The sequence below is a fragment of the Canis lupus genome, chromosome 3, assembly GCF_003254725.2.
Source record: "Canis lupus dingo isolate Sandy chromosome 3, ASM325472v2, whole genome shotgun sequence".
In the NCBI taxonomy this organism is placed as follows: domain Eukaryota; kingdom Metazoa; phylum Chordata; class Mammalia; order Carnivora; family Canidae; genus Canis; species Canis lupus.
Genome location: NC_064245.1, coordinates 2,361,070 through 2,376,009, shown reverse-complemented (window position 1 = coordinate 2,376,009; position 14,940 = coordinate 2,361,070). Strand labels below are relative to the sequence as shown.

The following is a 14,940-nucleotide window of genomic DNA, read 5'->3' as shown; positions in this document are numbered from 1 at the left end:
GCGCCGGGGGGCGGGCGCGGGGCGCAGTCCCGCCGGAGCCGCAGGTCCCCGCGCCCCGGCACAGCCCGGCGCACCCCGGCGCACCCCGGCCGGGCCTGGGCGGGCCGTCCCGGCGCTAAGTTGCGCGTCCCGGCCGCTCCCGCTCCCGCTCCCGCCGCCCCCGCTCCCGCCGCTCCCGCCGCTCCCGCCGCCGCTGCCCGGGCCCCGCCGCGCGCCGGGGACCCGCCCGCCCTCCGCCCGAAAACTTTTCCTGCCGCCCCGGCGCGGGCGGCGGCGCCAGGAAGTGCGGGCGGCGGCCTCCCCGCTCCCCGGGCCAAGTTTGCGGGGCCCCCGGGGCTGCAGGCCGGTCCCGCCCAGCCAGGGCCGCCCGGCCGAGCGCGCGGGGAGCCGCACCCGCACCCGCACCCGCACCCGCACCCGCACCGGTACCGGCACCCGCAGCCGCAGCCGCCCGGGGCGCAGGACGGTGCCCGGGCCCCGCGTCCATCGAGGAAACCATGAAGTTGAGCCGCCAGTTCACCGTGTTCGGCAGCGCGATCTTCTGCGTGGTGATCTTCTCGCTCTACCTGATGCTGGACCGGGGTCACCTGGACTACCCCAAGGGCCCGCGCCGCGAGGGCTCCTTCCCCCAGGTGAGCCCCGGGCCCCGCCGCCGGGCGTGGGCTGCCCCGGCCGCCCCGCCGCGCCCCCGCGCCCCCGAGCCCCCGCCGCCCCGCGCCCCGGCCCGGAGAGCTCGACCTGGGGCGCGGAGGGGGGCCCGAGCTGCCGCCTCCCCGCTCCGCTGCGCCGGGACGACGGCGGCCGCCCCCCGGGGGAGCCCCCTCCTCCGCGTCCTCCGCCCTTCTCCCCCTCCCTCCCCCCCTCCTCCCCGTCCTCCTCCCTCCATGGTCTCCTCCCCCTCCTCGTCCTCCTCCCTCCATGGTCTTCTCCTCCTCGTCCTCCTCCCCCACCCCCTCCTCCTCTCTCCCCGTCCTCCCCCGTCCTGCTGCTCCTCCCCCCTCTCCCTCCCTGCCCCCCTCCTCCAGCCCCCTTCCTTCCTCCTCCTCCCCCTCTCCCTCCTCGTCCTCCTCCTCCCCCCCGCTGCAGCCCTTCGTCCTCCTCATCCTCTCTCTCCTCCCTCCTCCTCCTCCCCTCTCCGCCCCCCTCCTCCTCCAGCCCCCCCCTCCTCCTGCTCCGCCCCCCTCCACCTCCTCCTACCCAGGGGCGGTGGCCCCGGTGCCCGCGCTCGCCCCGGGGCCCGTGGGGTGGCGGCGCGCACCTGCCGGACCCCCCCACCCCGGGGGCGGCCGCGGAAACGGGGTCCCGCACACCCCCGTCGGCTCCGCGGCGCCTCTCTCCACGGTCTGGAGGAGGAAGCAAAAGTTTATTCCCCGCGGCAGAGCCCGGGCTGGGGCCGGGGCCGGGGCCGGGCCGGGGCCGGGGTCGGGGGCTGGGGCCGCTGCCCGGGGCTGCTGTGCGGCCGCCGGGGGCCCGCTGCCGGGGCGCTGCCATACCCCGGCCCGAAGCTGCGGGGCGCTCGGCCTGCGCCCTGGGGCGCGCGCTCCCTGCTCGCGGAACCACCCGCCCGAGGTCTCTCCTGTACACGAAGTTGCTCAAAATAAGCAAGCAGGCACCGGTTCTGTCTGCAAGGATGCGCTGTCAGGGCCTTGACCCATCATGACCTGTGCTCTCCAGAAATCCTCGTAAAACTGGGTGCCCTGTGATCACCCTCTGGGGTGAATGGACCTGCAGGACTCCAAACCGGCTCCATCTCACCACTTGATCCAGACATACTGCACAAGTTGCCTGGGTCTGTCTTTTTTTTTTTTTTTTGGTGGCAGTGTAAGCGACCAGAGAGCCTCCTTGCCATTCGCTGTCGTGATGTGCGAGGGCACAAGGCCGCAGTTTAACGCAAACTAAACTCCTAAACTGTGTCAGAGTTCTGAAAGTGAAAAATGACCTCATGGTGGATGCCCGTGGTCCCTCCGGAGCCCTCAAAGTACCTCGCAGGTGGAAAGTATTACAGATGTTGTTGTAAACATGTCTCAACATTGTTAAAAGCTTTTTCTTCTCTATTAGTATGATACAGAAGCTACAGTGAGGTAAGCACCGTGGGATGTTTCTAAGGCTTCACTTTATGGAGTTTGCCCAGTGCTTGTTACTGAGAGGGAATGGAAGTTAAAAATGGGGTAACCGCCCTCGGAAGCCATACCCAAAGGAATGCTAAGCCCTGCTAATTAATAGGTTGTATAATTTGGTGGCTCAACTTGCTCTGATCCTCTGCCCCCCCCCATCACATTTTCCGAATTTTCTTCATTACAAGAAAAAAAAGCTGATTTATTTAAGCCGTTAGCTTATTTTAAATAACGTCCTTTGGCTCTGGTGTGATGATCACTTGGAAATGATTTATGCAAACATCTGGGGCTGGGGTTCTCTGGCAACCTTGACATTTTACTGTTACTAAAGACGTGAGTGACTCAGTTACTGGGAAATCGTAGGCAAAGTTAATTCCAATATTTTAATATCCAGCCTTGGTCCTCCTCGAGGGGCTTAAGTTCTGCATAGAGCAGAATGCAGTTGATGGAAAGTGACAGTGGCTGCTGGAAGAGCAGGCTCTGGTCTGTATTCTGGTTTGTGGGCGAGGGGAGAGGATTTGGAAGGTGGAGCTTTTTTATGCTTAATTAAGGTGACCACTGTCAGGTTTTTCAGGGCTGCGTTTTCGGTTCAGGAAGAAAGCACTTTTTTTTGCTGATAAGAGTTTTGGAGAGACACTGAATCCCCAAACAGATGGGACAGAGTAAACCCTCTGTAAGCCTAACTCCTATGCAGGACAGCAACCTATGTGTCGTACAGGACAAACTCTATTCCCACCATCTGGTAGTTGGGGAAACCGAGGCACAGATATATATATGTGTGTGTGTGTGTGTATATATATATATATATATATATATATATATATATATATATATATATAATTTTTTTTTTTTAACTTGCCCAAAGTCCCACTACTAAGAGCTGAGGGTTGAACAGGTGGCCTTTGGAGTCTAGGCTTTCAGCCATTATGCTATGCTAATAATTCCTTGCCTACTTTTTAGGTCCCAGTTGGCCTGCAGAAAAGATCTGATATAGAAGATAGAGCATGTTGCTCTGTGGTTCCTCAGCATATGACTTTAAAAAAAATTTTTTTTTAAGGAAGTTAAATTATGAAGCTCTAACAAATGTGCTCCTTTTTCTGAAACGTTTAACATTTGAGATTTATACTCCTCCCAGAACGTCTTGTTGCTCTCTTTAGAGCTAAACATTGTAATGAAAACCATTATGCAGCACAGCATCCAGCCTTTTGAGTTGATTTTTATTTTCTCACTACTTCTAAATCCCGTGTAAACCTTAATTTGATGAGAACACCACACATTACAAAACTAGCTTGCAATAATGTATTACATTTCTTTGGTGAATTTGAAGCAAGCCAGTCCATCACTATATATTATTTTTGGTATCTTAGTAGAATGACTTATCTAGAAAGGGATTGATTTCTGCAGAATTTCAGTTTAGGATTTAGGATTTTAGTTTCATTAAGTCAATGTGGAACCTTCAGTGATGTATATGGTCTATTTAGTAAGCAAGATATGTTTTTTTTTGTTTTTTTTTTTTTTTAAAGCAAGTTATGTTTTAAAACCATCCTAGTTTGAGAGCAATCTATTTGCTGTTATTCTGCGTTTCATTCTTTTCCTTTCCTCCTCCAACTCTGTGTTTTTCACCGCTTGGCCAGACTCTGGGGTGGCAGTAGGCCCAACTCTGGGTTCTCTGGTTTCTCCCACCCCGGAGGAACAGCCTACCTCTGACATAGTCTTTGGAAGGCTTTACCCTTTGTTCCAGGGAGGAATTCCGGTGAGGCTTGGAGGCAACAGGTGGGCTTGTCTGTGTTAGCTTCTGTGTATACTTGAGGGTTAATAATCTCAGCTAGAAAAATTAATAAAAATTACACTGCAATTGAGAGGCTGACCAGGGCCTAATTCCCTGAAGATGCTTTGAGGTGATGTAAGAATTCAAGTAGATGAAAAGAAAAGAAAGACATTAAGGTCCTGAAATTCTTCATCACTTCTTACAAGCAGATTTCACAAGTTGCTTACGTATGTTGTAACAGATGTCTGATGTCTTATGATTGGATCTGGAGAATGACAGTATATTGGGTTTTATATAACAAGTGATCAATTTGTAAATATTTAGCGTAGACTATGACTATAGGGATTATTATTAACTCTTGGAAGTGGCTTCAGAGATTGGAACTTTGATAGAAAATGTGAAAGTCTAGTTCAGGCTTCATCTTAGCCAGGATAACAATTATCAAGCAAGATAGTGAGAACGTCTTGAAGATATTTGATTAAAAGACTTTGGAATGTGGAGACATTTGGATTTTTTTTTTTCCCAGAGGCAGGGAGGGGCAGAGAGAATTAGAGAGTCTTAAGCAGGCTCCATATCCGGTGCAGAGCCTGACACTGGGTTTGATCTTAAAACCCCGAGATCCTGATCTGCGTCAAAATCAAGAGACCAATGCTTAGTGCACTGTGCCACCCAGGCCTTTTGGATTTTAACTTTTATTGTGAATAAACACATATAAAAATATTCTTAAATACTTCACATCTCTATTACTTTTTTTTAAAAGATTTTATTTATTTATTTTAGAGAAAAAGAGAAAACATACAGGTGGGGGAGGGGCAGAAGAAGAGGGAGAAGCAGACTCCCCACTGAGTAGGGAGCCGGGCCCTGGGATCATGACCTGAGCTGAAGGCAGCTGTCAGCGGGTGCCCCCATTTCTACTACTTTTTAAAGAATCCATAGTCGATGTTTAATAAAAGTTGCCTTTAATCTTCCTGTTGTTTTTTCTTGCTTTCGGCAATCTGAGAATCTTAAAATACATAGAAAAATAAGATCTCTCGCTTCTCCATCCTCTAGTACATTCTCTAAACCACAGCACTTGTTGCTGGGGTTGGTGTAGGTGTGTATCAGGGAGTTTGTTTCATTTTGGACGGTATGATGTTTGAGATCTGTGACTCTTGGGAAGTGATGAAACTTCGACAGTGGTGACAAGCAGACACTGAGGAGGAATGCAGGACCGTGGAAGCTTCTGGAAAGGCTGGTTTCCACTACCCCCCTCTTTATCCCTGAGTCTCTGACCAGCATATTTCACTAAGACCCAAGCTCACTTCTTAGCCACCAACTGCAGCAAGAATGCATCTAGTCTGAAGGCTTAAGTTTATTATTTTTTTAATTGGATTGAATTTGTTGTTCCCAGATCAGCATGGCTCTCAGGGCTTAAACAAATACTTCTGTTTGGGAGATGTTGCAGTCCTATTTATCTGAAGGGCCTTTTCTCTCTGACTCATTAATTAGCATTAAGGGATATCTAGGCCGTGGGCAAATTGACTAAAATTACCACTTTTTTATTGTTACTTTGAGTTAGCTTTTGTTTTTCGTGATAGCTGTTAAAACTTTGGCTTTTTTTTTTTTTTTTGACAGACTGGAATAGGTTTGTTCTTTATTTTATTTATTTATTGTGTGTGTGTGTGTGTTTTAGACTTATTTATTCATGAGAGACCCAGAGAGAGAGGCAGAGACACAGGCAGAGGGAGAAGCAGGCTCCCTGCGGGGAGCTGACCCCAACCTAGGTCCCCAGGAGCACATCCTGATCCAAAGGCGGATGCTTAAGACTGGAATAAGTTTTGAGATTTTTTCCTAGTAGTAGTAGTTCATTAGCAGTTGCTCATCCCCTGCTTGAGTTTTCATGCTTTGAACCCAGTGGTCTCAGTTTGACCTTGTTCCATCTCTTCCAGAGAGAACGTTAGGGAACATGAGAACATTCAACAGCTTGGGGATAGGATCTCTGGTTGTTGGATTGTAAAGGCCTTACTTGTGCTTTTGGCCCCTTGTGTCTTAGCAGCCAAGCTCCCAGGAGCGTCAGCTTTTACAGTACACGTGGCAGTGAAGATAGGAGGAAAAAGTCCCAAAAAGTGGATTTTTCTTCTCTTTTGTGGCTGTGATTAGCAGGTTGGTGAGGAGAGCAGGGAGACCGCTTTGACTACCATGGGTTTCTGTTTCAGTTGTAAATTTCAAGCCAAGCTACTAATTTTAAGGTTAAAACCATGTCCGGGTTCAAATTTGAGGGTTGATTGTACAGAAGGGAGGTCAGACCTAGCCCTTGAGTATTGCTAAATTTGCCTTTTGATAGGCAGTAAGTCATTCGATTCGAAAGACCGGAGTCTCGAGGTTGTAACTTACTGTTGTGAGGTGTAGTGTATTTAACGTGATGTTATTTGTGCTTTTATGCAGACAAGCTCATGGTTGGTATCTAGGGAATGTTTTGTGTCGAATTTGTAAATCTAACATACTGTTTTCTAAATAAAAGATCAACTCTGCGGCACTTGAGCTTAAAACTTTCATACTGTACCTTTGGCTGCTTCACAACCTATAGCTAGTGATATTTGGGGCTGGGTAATTCTTTGGTGTGGGGGGTGTCCCGAGCATTGTAGAATGGTTAGCAGCATCCTGGTGTCTGCTCGGTGTAAACCAGAAACACCTTGCTTCTTCTCCCAGGTTGTAGCAACCACAAATGTCTACAGACATTGCTAAGTCTCCTCTGGGGGAGAAAATGAACCCTGTTGAAGATCACTTGGCTGCAGTCTAGCCAAAGGCCTATTCTTTATATCCCCTGGCACTTTTGTTCCCATTTTGCATTTTAGGGAGGACCGATTGGAAGGCTTAGTTCTAATATTCAAAAGGGTAACTAGCTTTTTTTTTTTTTTTTGATGATTGAAATATATCCTTCCTCTGGATGCCTAAAAATGCACTTACATTTTTAGGATTCTGAATTGCAGTATGTTACAGAAAATACAAGGGTAAGTATTATATTCATGCACAAGTTAAAAAGTGGAGGACTATTATAATGAAATTTCCTTTTTAAAAGTTGAATATACTTATTCTGAGAAAAACACTACAGCCAGGTGATAGGAAAGAGATCATCTTTTACTTTTTGCCAGTTGAATTAGAGGTTGAAAGTGGTCCAGGTTTATTCCCTTGATCTTTTAGCATAGGAAGAAAGGATACGCTGATCAGTAATTAGGCAGCAGAAAAGTCCTACGCAAACATAATTTGAGATGTCTGAAGTGCTCTTAGGTAAGGTATTTACTTTCTTCAGCGTATAGGTTTTATTTCTGTTCATTCTGATGATTTCTCGTCACTACATTTTGCATTCCTTCTTGAGAAAAAGTAGGAACAGAAACCGGAAAATAAAGCGGACGGAGATTTCCCTCTTGTTCAATTCATTGTGTTGTAAATAGCCTTTTATTAAAGAAAGGACAATGGAAGTGGGGTAGGGCAAGAATGGAGTTCTTGGCAAATGGTCTCCTTCCTTTCCTTTTGTCCCCGAGGTCTTGAACTCTGCCTAACACATCTGGCCCACCACCTGTTTCTGTAGGGCCACGAGCTAAGAATGGCTCTGAGGTTTGCAAATGGTCAAATATTTCATGATGTAGCCACACTTGTTTCAATTCACATCATCTTTGGCTGCTTCTGTACTAGAAGAGTAGTTGCCACAGAAACTCTCTGGCCTGCAAAACCTAAAATATTTACGATTTGGCCCTTTACTGAAAAAGTTTGCCAATCCCAGATTTAAACTGTGTTTCTCTATTATTGACATTAGAGGCAAATCGTGTGGTTAGATCCGTTGAAGCAGAGGTGTGTACTGAAAACAAAATTCTTGTCACCTGCTTATTAGATAAGCATTAGCGAAACTTTGTGTTTTGAGAGTGTGGTTTAATACTGGTGTTCTATACATGTTTCCTAGATTTCCAGGTATCCTTGGGGAACTTCTGTGCTGGGGCATGGACATACTTGACATGTTTGATTTGTTTCCCTTCTACCACCTGCAAGTTTCTCACAACAGGACTTGCTCTGGGATGGAGGGTTCTGGGACAGGAACGGTGCAAAGTCGATCCATAGTCTCAAGATCAAAAACCATGACTTTATTGTCTTTAGGATTGGCTGTAATTCACAAGTGGGCTGACTGCTGAGCCTCATCAGAAGCTTGGGTTGCTTAGATTGTGGAAGGAGAGCCCGGGTCTAGGCATCTTCTTCTTTTTTAAATTTATTTATACATCAGAGACAGAGAGAGAGGCAGAGACACAAGCAGAGGGAGAAGCAGACTCCCCACGGGGAGCCCGATGCGGGACTCGATTCCGGGACCGCAGGATCACTCCCTGGGCCAAGGGCAGGTGCTCAACCGCTGAGCCACCCGGGCGTCCCTAGGCATCTTCTTCATAAACCGTAGATCTGGGATGGAACTTGGCCGTCCTCTCTGGGATCCTGAAGTCTACTCAGCTTGGAGGCAGAGAACTACCAGGATGTCTGCAGGGGCACTGGACTGCTGCTCTTCAGAGAGTCCTTAATTCCTGCTAATTCTGATCCTTCTTCATGCTTCTCGAAGATCATATGTGGCTTTCTTCAGTCCTTTTGGCGCAGGCTACCACCCCATTTGTGTCCTCAGAGATTTTACGATCATCGTCGAGTGGCAGTACACGAATCTGAACAGTGTAATGAGCCTCACTGACTGCTGTTGCAATTGTTAAGTATTTTTTTCCCCACTTTTAAATGCATGCATTTTGCATTTTTCACATGTGTGTGGATTTCTCACTGGCTTCCTTGGCAAGTAGTCGGTCACCTGTGGGCGTCGAGAGGAATGAAATACTTTAAGGGGGGAGCAGGCCCTGGATATGACCCAGTCGCACCAGTGAACCTCCTTGTCCTCCATCAGGACGTTTACATTCCTATCCATGCATGTTTCCTTCCAGGACTGATAGGGTTTTGTGATGGAAAGGCCTCTTCCTTTAGGGTGGGGCTCTGTTTGGGGGCTGCAGATAGATTGCAGTAATTCACCCCTGTGCCTTCATACCGCCAATGTGGGAGAATGTGAGATTTGTGGATTCTGGCCTTTGGGGTAACATTTTTACTTGTGGAACGTTGGAAGATGGAAGCTAGAGGATAGCAATTATTCTCCGAGTTATTTTCTCCATGAAAAAGTGCTGGATTTGCGTTTTGAGAGTCTATGGAGGTAGTCATTCTCTTAACAGTCCCCAGCACCCCTAGAAAAGTCATAACATGAAAAAGTCAGATGTAGAATTTAGTGTCGGGCGGATCCTCCCAGATCGGGTAATGTAGTCTTTTCAGCTGAAGACAGTGAGACACGTAGCCCTGGCTTCCCTAACCAGTCGTAGCACACTTGGGGTGTGCATCCTGGCCTGTAATCCAGTGCTTTCTCCTGTACTCTACTTGACCCTATGTGTGTGTGTGTGTGTGTGTATATATATATAAAGATTTTATTTATTTAGTGATGAGAGACACAGGGAGAGAGGCAGAGACACAGGCAGAAGGAGAAGCAGGCTCCATGCAGGGCGCCCGACACGGGACTCCATCCGAGGTCTCCAGGATCACACCCTGGGCTAAAGGTGGCGCTAAACCACTGAGCCCCCCTGGCTGCCCAACTTGGCCTGTATTTGACAATTCCTTTGTGTTAGGTGCTGTGAAGATGATAATACATGTACTAGGTGAGGTCTCCTGCTTTGCAAGAGCATCTTAGGTGATGTGATGCAACTGCCATTTGTGAGGCGGTTAGAGACAGCTGAGTGTTATTTACTCATTAGAAGAGTTAATGTTAAAAAGAATAGTGCCTGGCACATAGTAGGTGTTCAGAAAGTGCTAGTTCTTGCCAATAAACAGATTCATGGAGTCGCCATCGTGAATCAGGCAGTGTTGTAGGTTCTGGAGATGTAGGAGCTAAGCATAAAATAAAGTGTCCATGACCTTGATTCTTATTCTTGGTATAAGGGAGGAGGCCTTCCAGGAAGTTCTGCACTAAGTTTTGGTAACAGCCTGGCTCCTGTTGACCAAAGGACCTGGGACTGGCGCTCGGCTTTGCTGATCGGGTAGGACTTTGGAGAGAGAAAGAACATTCCCAGTGTGGAGTACAGAGCTTAGGCTTTGGGTCAGGAAGGAGCCTGGCACCATGAGAAGAGGTGAGGAAATGGGTTTGATTTGGGATCTTTGGTGCTTGTGAAGAGCAGTTGGGGTGACCTGGTAGGTAGTTGGGGATCAGATTGTGAATCGCCCTGGGAGCCGGGCTCAGGAGTTACGGGAGTCAGATGGTAGGGAACTGTTCAAAGGGAGTATGTTAGGGAGCTGCCTGAGAAAAGCCGTGTTGGAGAACTAATTTCATAGAAAATTTTAGACCTGGAAGGGAGCTAAGAGTATTCAATCTAGATTATTCTGGTCGCAGTGTGTAGGAAGACTCAGAAGCAGGAAGGCAGCTGAGAATCTGAGGTAATACAGACATAAGGCACTAAATCCCTGTACTAGCATCGAAATGGCTAGAATCAGGGGGAAGAGAAACATGCACAGGCATGTTGTAAAAAGGGCTTTCTCCCAGATTTTTATAAAGGGTAATGATGGGTGTGGCTTACATGAAACCGTCTTTCCCCCTTTTCCCTTTGGGGCATTTGGAGGATTAGCTAATAATGGGATGGTTGGGCAGGTCGCCTGGTTGGGGAAGCCGACGCCAGGTTCGCGGTGAGGAGGTGGGTGTTGCTAGAGCGGCCTGTGGGCACCGGGCACTGGGCAGGCGGGCAGGGGGGACGGGGCGGCCTGCAGGCCTCAGCCTGGTCGGAGGGCACGAGCCCCCGCGGGGCTGTGCGTCGGGAGAGGCCCGCTCTGGGAGCCCAAAGCTGTGCTGCCCGTGGCCGGATTATTGTGTAGCAGAGGCTCCTAAAATGAGGCAGCTCGTGTTCAGAAGGCCAGAATCCAGCTCCTGGATCAGCACACCTAAGAAAGGAGGAGGCTCCCGGGGCAGGGTTTCAAAGAAACATTTCAACAGGAAACGAGAAAAGATCCTTCTCATTTTTGGCCCAAATTATGGAGCTAAATGATTTTTTTTTCTAGGTTATAAGAAGAGAAAATAGATTACTGTGTGTGTGTATAAGAGAGAGATGGATTTATTAAAGATCAAAAGGCAGCACTTGAAATAGGGTCTTCAGAAATAGGGTCTTCATAGCTCAAGGTTGTTTTGAAGATCAGATGGATTTCTGCGCGCCCCCAAACTGCCTCTCGTTGATAGTAAAGAAGAGCCCTTCCTTTTTGATTAGTGGCTGACCACGCCCTCCTCCCAAACTGTCTAGGGCCCAAGGCCAACTTTCTTTGAAAGTTCATGAGGCCGGATGACAGCAACACTTGAGATGCAGGGTATTTCTTACAACTTTTAGGGAAAATATCTAACCAATAAGAAGAAAACACTTTAGGGGCCCCCTGGGTGGCCCACTGGGTTAGGTGTCTGCCTTCAGCCCAGGGCCTGATCCTGGAGACCCAGGATCGAGTCCCACGTCGGGCTCCTGGCATGGAGCCTGCTTCTCCCTCTGCCTGTGTCTCTGCCTCTCTCTCTCTTTCTGTGTGTCTCATGAATAAATAAATAAAATCTTAAGAAAAAAAAAAAAGACTTAAGAACCCGAGAAATTTGTATCCTCAACTCATCTTTATAGCTGGTTGTATGATGCTTAGAAATTTTTCATTCTATTTTTACATATCCTATTGTGCCTTAAGGTTAGGTGTAAATGTTGCTTCTGTGACGTTTACCATGCCCCTCCTTGCGCTTGCGGATTGAACAGTCCAGATGGACTTTATCATAATGTCTGTAGGAAAGGATTTGTAAAAACTTTAGAATCTTTGCTGCTTGAAAAAAAAAAAAAGTTAGGAAATTCAGAATTTATAATTCAGATGGAGCTTGCCTAGGTACTTACCTTTCTCCTGTCTGTAAGTAAGAGAATGGGCTTATTCAGGAAATGATTAGCGTAAATAAGATTGGAGGCAGGCTGATTATCTGATTATTTATCTCCAAAAAAGGTAAAACAGGTTAGTGACCTAGACGGGCAGTCATTGACCAGATGACGTGTGACAGCATGAGCCTGGTTCCCTGGGAATCCTGGCCTTTCGAAAGCCCATCCCATGAACATTGATGCGTGTTCTTGGATGGGATACACCGTTGACATTATTTCAGAGTGCTATATTTAGGAATAGAAGTACGTTGAAAATATGTCATAGAAGTAGTGTGGTTTTCAAAAAAATAATTTGCAAAAATAATAGGAAGGAACGTTCCACGGAACAGTTCGGGAAGTGCTGAATGAAAGAATTTTATTAGTCAACGCCTAATTTGCTTAGCTCCACTTAAGTGCAATTATTAAATGTATTTGAAAGTTACAAAGCTGGATTGTATGAAAGTATTTTGTAATTTAAACACGTTGTGCTTACAGCCCTTGTTGCAACAATCATTTTTAAAAAGATTCGGGTTTTGCAGCATCTCCCTTCATACAGTAGCTTGATGCCTCAACTGCTGCCCCAGCGGGAGGTGGTCTCTGCGGCTGCATCGGGCTGCTGGGAGTGGGGGCCCTGCGGTTCCAACCGCAGCTTACATCTGGGACCTCGCAGGTAGGGGCGGCGCTGCGTCCGGGAGCCTGGGGAGCCTGGACGGAGCACAGCCGCTCAAGTCCTGGCCACGTTTTGGGAGGTGGTGAGAGGATGGGCTTCGCCAAGATGCGGGAAACTGGTGCAGCCTGTTGCTGCTCCGAGTCAGGACGGGAGGCGCAGGGAGTCGAGGCACAGGGAGTCGGTCGCTGCAGAGTGCTTACCCCGGGGCTGCAGAGTGCTTACCCCGGGGCTGCAGAGTGCTTACCCCAGGGTGGGGGGCCCAGGCCTGAGGGTCTCCTGCAGGGGCGGGGCACGGTGAGCTCCCAGTCCCAGCTGGGCCCCTCACGCTCACTTGGCCTGCTTGTTGTGTACGTGAAGCTGAGTGGCCCCTGCTAAAATCCCAGCTAGCGGGCGTGAGGTTGATGAATAACGATTGGCCCAGGCAAGGCCCATTTCTCCTGTGTTTTGGCAAGGTGCTTTGTAATTAAGTGCTTTTTGTGCTCATATGGTGAGTACATTTATTTCTTTGAATGGACAAGTGGAAGCACAAAGACAATAATACCTTGGAAGAGATTCAGGCATGATAAGCTTCAGGTCTGGAAAGTAGCATTAAAAGGTCATTTGTCACTGTGGTTTGTGGCTTGTTACCAGTCGGTAGAGTTACATACATGACGATGGCCACAGCCTCAGAACACTCTCTCAGGCCTCAGACCTACACATCTTAGGGGTGAGGTGGTCACTTGAGGGGTTTCTCCTCATTTTACGAAACCAATAAATGCCTTCCTGTTAAGTGCCTGAGATCTATGTATAAATAGTGGGGTTTTTCCGTGGAGTGACAGCGGCTGGCTGCCCGGGGACGGTGACATCCCTGCTGGAAATACGGGCTCTCTTTCACCAAATCACTGTTTTTATATTTAGCTTTAATGCAGCAGTTCTGAACCGGGGAGGTGTGAGGATTGCCTGGTGGGCCTTGTACAATTAAAGGTGGATGCATGCGCTCTCCCTAGGTAATCCTCCCATTCGTAGTCACTGTTTGGCACTGATCTTTGCACTGCCCACTCAAACATATATTCTCCTGACTTTTAGGCCTCCGCGTCTACCCGACACCACCACTGAGCTGATAGTTCCAGAACAGAACCTTTGCCCCTCACCTTGCTCCTTTCCCAGGACTCACTCCCTGTTTCCCTAAAATGCCACCTTTGTTCTTCCCAATTGCCTCAAGAAAAAAAGCAAACCACAACCAAAAGGCTATTTTTCTTCTTTGCCTGGGCCTCCCCTTCCCGGTTCATCTGTCTTGTCACATCCTTTTGCTTTCTTCCACCCCCACCGCCTTAGTCCAGGCACCTCAGCGTTTACTCTGATTGCCCTCCGTAGCTCCAGAGTAGCCTTGAAACCCTTTTTATTCATTGATCCTAAAACTGTCCAAGATAAAGATGTTGATGTTTTTTTTTCCCGGAAAAATATTTTTAACTATAAAGTCTTTTCCTCCCTCCTTTGTTCAAAGATAAGCGTACGGCCTTGTGAGACCAAAACATGCTGCTGGGAAACAGGTCGTAAAGTCACACGGTCTCCCCTTTGATTGCTCCATTGCAGGGGCTCTCAGCTGCGGAGGCTTGCAGCTCGCCACCTCTTCTGATGAGGATCTGGACACACTTCCTGTGATGGGAACAGCCAGCGTAAGCTTTATTTATACGGCGTCGGCTCTTTGCTGGGCGTGTTAGTTTCCTGTTGTTGCTATAACGAAGCACAACAAACCTAATGGCTTAACACAAGAAAAATGTCTGTCTTCTAGTTCTGGGGCGCAAGAGTTTGAAATGGGTCTTCTTGGGCTAAAATCAAGATGTTGGCATGGCGGCCTCTCTTCTGGGGGCTTTCAGGGGAGAATCCGTTATCTCCTCTTTTCCAGCTTCTAGAGGCTGCCTGCATCCCTTGGTTCAAGGCCACCTCTAGCATGGCCTCCCTCTGACCTCCTCTTCCTTCTTTGTATCTCGTCTGACTCCCATCTCCCTCTTTTCTCTTATAAGGACCCATGTGATTACATTGGGCCTGTCCTAATATTCTAGGACAGTCTCCCAATGTCAGAATCCTTAAGTTAATCGCATCAGCTATGGCCACATAAGTAACTAGAGTCACAGGTTTTAGGGATTAGATCCTGGACATCGTTGGGGTGGCCGTAATTCTGCCGACTCTACCAGGCACTATTTAAACTGATTTGGATGTGCTAGCTAATGTATAACATTCATAGCCACCCTATGTGGCAATGTGGGTGAGGTATTATTCATTATCCCCATTTTATAGAGGAGGAAACTGAGGCACAAGAAAGTTATGTAACTTGCTCAAGGTTTCATTGGGGTAGTGGAGCCATAATTCTTATTTGGCTCGGCTTCATTTTTTTTTCTTCTCATTTTCCAGCTTTATTGAGATATAATTGACACAGAACATGATATTAAGTTTAAAGTGTAC

The 14,940-nt window shown here is 48.2% G+C and overlaps 1 protein-coding gene across 1 annotated transcript in view; it reads left to right on the top strand.

Annotated features, from left to right (window-relative positions):
- The first annotated feature begins 394 nt into the window (after positions 1–394).
- The window catches only part of MAN2A1 (mannosidase alpha class 2A member 1), a 161,947-nt gene continuing 147,401 nt past the window's right edge, over positions 395–14,940 (top strand). Inside the window, exon 1 of the mRNA XM_025438203.3 lies at positions 395–632. Coding sequence (XP_025293988.1) covers positions 498–632 — 135 coding nt within the window. The 5' untranslated portion in view covers positions 395–497. The remainder of the gene's footprint in view (positions 633–14,940) is intronic.